At 39.0% G+C, this 6,401-nt stretch overlaps 1 protein-coding gene across 1 annotated transcript; it reads left to right on the top strand.

Moving 5' to 3' along the window:
• The first annotated feature begins 1,081 nt into the window (after window positions 1-1,081).
• On the top strand, window positions 1,082-5,938 carry LOC121648654 (interferon-induced very large GTPase 1-like). The gene is made up of 2 exons (XM_041998907.1): window positions 1,082-1,102; window positions 1,196-5,938. The coding sequence occupies exons 1-2, from the start codon at window positions 1,082-1,084 to the stop codon at window positions 5,936-5,938; spliced, it is 4,764 nt and encodes a 1,587-aa protein (XP_041854841.1).
• The last annotated feature ends 463 nt before the right edge of the window (window positions 5,939-6,401 follow it).

The following is a 6,401-nucleotide window of genomic DNA, read 5'->3' on the forward strand; positions in this document are numbered from 1 at the left end:
TATACAAATAACATCTCACACGTATAATTTTCCTTTGGAGATAAATATTTTTTCATTTCATTATAAAGTTAGGATGATGCGATGACTAATCGATTTTGAATGGCTTGACTAGTCAAAAACCACCTAAAATGCCCATCCCCAGCCTATACATACACACTCCAAGAACTTTAGTTTTTATATTGCTGTCAGCATGTCTCTGTATCCTTTGTCCTTAATTGTTAAAATATGACACCCAGCACTGGCTCTATGTTGTTCTAATCACCGTGGTATAAACTGGAGTCCATCTAGCACTGTTTTCCATCCTTGGACACTGCATATCTCTCCCTCTCTTTAAAACTTAAATGGGAGATAAAATGACCTTATCAGGTCACATTTCAAGTGCAATTGTTCATTAGAGGAACACCGCTTCCTCACCCCATGCAGGAGCCAAGGAAAGCTGATGTCCATGTTTTACTTACTAATTCTTCCCCTTATCGGGGCTTTTACATATACACATAAATATGTTCCTGTAAACTTTATGAAGTCAAGACAGACTTGAGAAAAAATCTTCACACATTTGAGGTATGGTTGGCTTAGACCTGAATGACAACACTAAACCAAATAAGAGTATAACTTAATTTTAAAAAAGCCAAAAGTACTGCAATAAGCCACTCTGATTGGCCTCTCAGTCACACATACACAAATCCAGCAGGATGGGATCAATACAACATGACCATAATAAAAAAAAAAAAAAAAAAACAATGGGCCGACGTCAAAGTCATTGTAAATAGAGTTTTGCAGCCACCAGAGAAGGCTCAGAGATGACAAAGCTTCTATCTTCAGGGAAAGTTTCTGACATCCTGCCAATACATTTTAGAAAATGTGAAAACTGAGAGCAGTGTTATATCATCCACAGCTGTGGGACAGGTTGTGGAAATAGACAAGGCCAGCATGTTTGCTATAGTTCTGCAATGTAAGGATGTCCAAAAAAACCAAAATACTAAAAAACCTTTAACTAAGTAACTGGGCTCACACATTTACTATTAGTTTGAAAATTTCCATAACCTATATATTCTGATGATCTTCTACAGGTACATGTGAAATGGATCTGAGTGGAAACAAGGTAAGACATTTATATATTTCACAGGAAACAGTAGGAAGCAATATTATTCCTTTTTTTCTAAACACTAAATTATTACTTTTTCACCATTTACAGCAGTTGGGGATTATTACTGAAGAACATAACAAGAAAAAACTTCCAGAAGAAACAGAGACACTGTTTGACAGACTTCACCTTCAGGACAGCTATCAACACAAGATGTCACCAGCAGACGTTCTTAAAATAGGTCCACCTGTGAAACAGGACAATGAAACTTGTGATAAAGATTTAGCTCAAATGTTTCTTCAGAGGTTAATGATATTAGACTACACAGCCAGATATATTCCTCCAAGACAAGACAGCTCTGAGGTGAGCCATCCAGAGGTTCTTCCAGAGTCTGATAGTACTGATACAGATAATGACGCTTTTTGGGACACCAGTGAAGATTTCCATCAAACAGAACAGACTCATGTGCACCCAATGGATGTCCAAATGGCAGTATTTCACTGCTCAGACAGCTTCCTTAAGCAGAACATGATCACAGAGTTGTCACAGTGTCAGTATGCCCTACCTTTGCTTGTTCCTGATCCTGCCTCAATGGATATTGAGTGTCCTCTGTGGACATTCAGAAAAATAACCAAAACATGGAAGAAAACTCAAGGTGATCTTAAGACTGTCACCATGAAGAGTATGCCAATCTGCAAAGCTGAGACACCCATGGTATCATTTTTCCGTCTGGGTTCACTGTCTCTGTCTAAATCTCAGCTGATGAACACTTTGATCACCAACCGTCACAGCACCTTCTTCCACAGAAACTGTCCAGGTAGCACCAAATCTCATCATTTGATGGATGGTGTGGCAGAGATTACCTGGTACTGTCCTGCTGGAAAACCCAATGATTCCTTCACTGACTGCGTTGCCTTCTGTAATCTTCACGGTGATTCTCTGTTGATTGAAAAGCAGCGTGAAATACTGACTGAAAAATCTTCAGTCATTGTTCTTCTGCTTCCAACTCTGAAGAAAAGTGAAAATAGTTATGCAGTTGTTTCATCCCTTCTAAACTCCACAAAACCTCTGATTTGTCTTATTACTGATAGTGACGGTGTTGTAGTTCAGGCTAAACCAGGGAAGTACAAACTGGGTTTGAAGGACAGAAGTCAGTCAGATATTTCTGAAGAGCTGAAAGGGATTATTGGAAAGATTTTGTCTGGACCACATACAACCTTCCAGCTTGAATCTTTGGCCAAGGTCTCTGGGATCAGAGTGGATGAAAATGACTCAGTCTTCCAAAAAGGGAAATCTGCTGCCATGGAAATGGTGAAAATGATTGAGGGGATGGATATTTCCAAGATCAAAGAGAAATTTCTCCCTTGTCAAGGCCAACTTTGGCATAACTGGTGCAGAATAAACAAAGAGCTGTATCACCTCAAAGGAGACATTGAGAAAGAAAAAGAACGGAAGGGAAAACAGCTGATGGAAATACGACAAAAACAATGTGATGCTTCCTGTAGTAAACTGATGAAGTCATTTACTAAAAGCCTCCTGAATCTGGCATCTAAAGACAAAGAATATTTCCTGAAGTGGACTCAGATCCTAATAGATGGCCTCTCCACTGATAATCTCTCTTCAATTCTCCAAAACTATGATGAAACGTGGTCTGAGGTCTTGGATCTGAAGAAAGACAATAAATCTGCAGAGTTCAAAGAAAAACAAGCTCAACTTGAACAGTTATCAAAAAAGCTGCAGTCAGCAACTTTTGGTTTGGAGCACATCTTCAGAGAAATGGGACAGATCTACGAAGCCCATAAGTCTCAGAAGAAACAAACAGGACACCAAAACACTGACTGGGTTAAATACCCTGAGCTGGCAGCAGATGTGATGATATCAGGATACCCCATGGAGCTGATGGACGGTGATGCAGGTCATGTTCCATTAACATGGATCTCTAGTCTTTTACAGGAAGTCATTAAGAAACTGGGTGACCAGAGAGTGTTTGTGTTGTCAGTGTTGGGCGTACAAAGCAGTGGGAAATCAACAATGCTGAATGCCATGTTTGGATTGCAGTTTGCAGTGAATGCTGGCAGGTGCACCAAGGGTGCCTACATGCAGCTGGTCAAACTTTCTGATGAAATCAAGAACGACTACAAGTTTAACTATGTTCTGATTGTGGACACTGAAGGACTGCGTGCTCTTGAGCTGGCCGGTAACACCACTCTTCATCACGACAATGAACTGGTGACATTTGTTGTTGGTGTGGGAAACATGACATTGATCAACATCCTTGGTGAGAATCCAGCTGACATGCAAGATGTCCTGCAGATTGTTGTTCAGGCTTTCATGAGGATGAAGAAAGTTAAGCTCTCCCCAAGTTGTGTGTTTGTTCACCAGAATGTCACAGATGTTGCAGCTGTAGAGAAAAACATGGACGGAAAGAGACGGTTGCAAGAAAAACTGGACAAGATGGCTCAACTAGCTGCAGAGGAAGAGGAGTGTGATGTTGAGTGCTTCAGTGATGTCATTGCATTTGATGTGCAGAAGGATGTGAAATACTTTGCCCAGTTATGGGAGGGAAGTCCACCAATGGCGCCTCCAAATCCTGGTTATAGTGAGAGTGTCCAAGAACTGAAGAACATCATCCTGTCTAAGGCTTCAAAGTCTACAGGAATCCTTCTGTCACATTTCAGCAGCAAAATCCAGGATCTGTGGAACGCACTGATGAATGAACACTTTGTGTTTAGCTTCAAAAACACTCAAGAAATTGCAGCATACAGAAGACTTGAGGTCCAGTACGGTAACTGGACCTGGACCCTCAGGAGTGAGATGCTGAAAATTAAAAACCAGCTTCATCCTAAAGTTGAAAAGGGACAGCTCGACAAGATTGAGAACAGCTATCTTTCTAAAGAAATGAACAAAACATATGAAAAATTAAAAAAACAAATGGCAGTGTATTTTGAGGATGACAAAGACAAAGAAATCTTGATTCAGTGGCAGGGCCAGTTTGAAAACAAAATTAAAGAGTTTCATGAGGAGCACATTAGAGAAGTGAAACAACAACTGGATGAAGTTATTCAGCAGAAGAATGCTCGAAAAAAGCTTGACAGCAAGAAGACAGAGTTTGAGAACAAGCTGCTGCAAAAGAGCAAAGAGCTCGCGCACCAGTTAAAAGATGTTGTAGAAAATGAGCAAGAACTCAACATGCAGTTTGACTCTGTTTGGAGTCACTGGGTAGCTGAACTAACTTCAGATACAATACCCATTAAGGATATCAACCTGGAAGAAGATCAGTATAATGTCCTTCAAGTCCTTGGGATTGAATGGAATCTCATCATGAAGTCAAGAGAAGAAGGGACATACAGAGAACTATCAGAATTTGGGAATCATTCTAGTTATATAACCACAATGAAATCCTCAAACGTGGCAAAGGCATGGCATTATGTCCAAAACAAAACCTATTTAAAAGAGAGTCTTTTAAACCATGATGAGCAGAAAGTAATCAGATCCTTCATCAACAATGTGGAACAGGAATCACTGAAGGTCATTCAGACCAAACCTGTAGCAACACAAGGCTACACTTCAACTTATCTACAAGAAGTGGCCAAACATGTTCAAAAGAAAGTGACGGAATTTGAATCAAAGCAAAAGTATATCTTCAAGAAAGACTTTACAGTTAATCTCTTACTGTATGTTTTAGACAGAGCAACAAGTTGGCTTTTACAGTCACACAAGACATACAAAGAGAACAATGATGCCCTCACCTATTTGAACAGCAAGAAAAAAGAATATTACAACATTTTCAAAAGCTACTGCAAGGAAAGCTCATCTGCTGTGGTGTTTGGAGAAATGATGTGTGAAAGACTGAAGGTTTCAGCTGTTGAAGCTGTCATTGATCAGACTGCAGTTGATCTCGCTGGAGAAATGAGATGCAGTCTCCCAGCATTCAATGGGAACAGACTGAACCTGGAGAAACATGTGTTGACGTCACTTGCAGAGAAAGAAGACTTCAGTGAATACAAAACCTACATAAAAAATCCAAGGAAGCAAGTAGAGGCTTTTATAAAAGAAGAAACGAAGAAATACATCTTTACAAATCAGAAAGAAAAGGCACTGAAAATACTCAAGAAGAATGTAGATGACATCAATAAGCTCATCAAACAAGCTTTATTTGAAGCAACAGACAAAGTAAAGAAGCAGGAAGGAAACATAGACATGTGGGTAAAGGTGTTCTCCTCTTCACTGAACAACAAGCTGACACTTGATACCATTTTTTGTCAAAACTTCAGAGACATCAACAATTTTGACTTTCTTAAAGAAAAGTTAGAGAAAGGTCTTGAAACCGTTACTATGAAGATTAGCCTTCTCCCACTGGATAAAGTGATGGAGTGCAGGCAGACACCTGATCAAATCCTCATTGATCAGCTGTGTAACTGCTGCTGGGAACGCTGTCCTTTCTGTGCAGCTGTTTGCACCAACACCCTGAAGGACCACAGTCCTGATAAACACAATGTTCCTTTTCATCGACCCTCTGGAGTTGAAGGATGTCGTAAAAGAGACACAGTGGATCTGGTCATTGATTTCTGCACCACATTAGTTGGAAGTGACAGAAGCTTCTACCTCACTCGTGACTCAGACCCGGTTCCTTTTAAACAGTATCCGGCTGCTGGGGAGAAGTTTGCTGCATGGAGGATTACTGCTGATGAATCTAAGCTAACATACTGGAAATGGTTTGTATGTCACTTTCAAAAAGAACTGGAGGACGACTATAACTCGAAATTCCAGGGGGAAGGAGAAATTCCCAATGAATGGAGAAACTACACAAGACAAGAAGCGATTGAAAGTCTAGATGATATGGTGAAGCAGTGAGAAAACCGCAATTATTCTTCAAATAAAGAGTCCACATTAAGTGTCCATTCAAAGACAAAAAGCATCTGATCCAATATCAGTGGTTAAACATCTATTTGATCAATATATTTTTAATCTTTTGAAAATAAAAAAAATGTAAAAGTTAGAAACACTGTAATGACAAGATCCCAGAAAAGATCTGAGAGGACAATGTTAGTATATTATTTTATTCATTTCTAAAAAATATTATTTAAGTTTATAAATTATATCAGGATTTCGAGTAAATTAAAACTGAGTAGTTTTTAATTTCTTTAGAAACAGTAACATTAGATCTGATTTCACTTTTTAAAAATGTTTAACTAAATTTTATCTGTTACTTGGGTTTAAAGTATCTAGTCAAACATCAATGACATGAACCTTATATGTATTGGATTTTATCTTTTAAAGTATTAAGAACAGTGAAAAGATGTAATGTGTTAAACTT

The sequence above is a fragment of the Melanotaenia boesemani genome, chromosome 2 (assembly GCF_017639745.1).
Source record: "Melanotaenia boesemani isolate fMelBoe1 chromosome 2, fMelBoe1.pri, whole genome shotgun sequence".
In the NCBI taxonomy this organism is placed as follows: Eukaryota; Metazoa; Chordata; class Actinopteri; order Atheriniformes; family Melanotaeniidae; genus Melanotaenia; species Melanotaenia boesemani.

Excerpts from the sequence above, each read along its gene's own strand:
- LOC121648654 (XM_041998907.1), top strand. The coding sequence starts at position 1,082 with ATGGATCTGAGTGGAAACAAG. Across the intron at positions 1,103-1,195 it reads TGGATCTGAGTGGAAACAAG|CAGTTGGGGATTATTACTGA; the intron begins GTAAGACATTTA and ends CACCATTTACAG.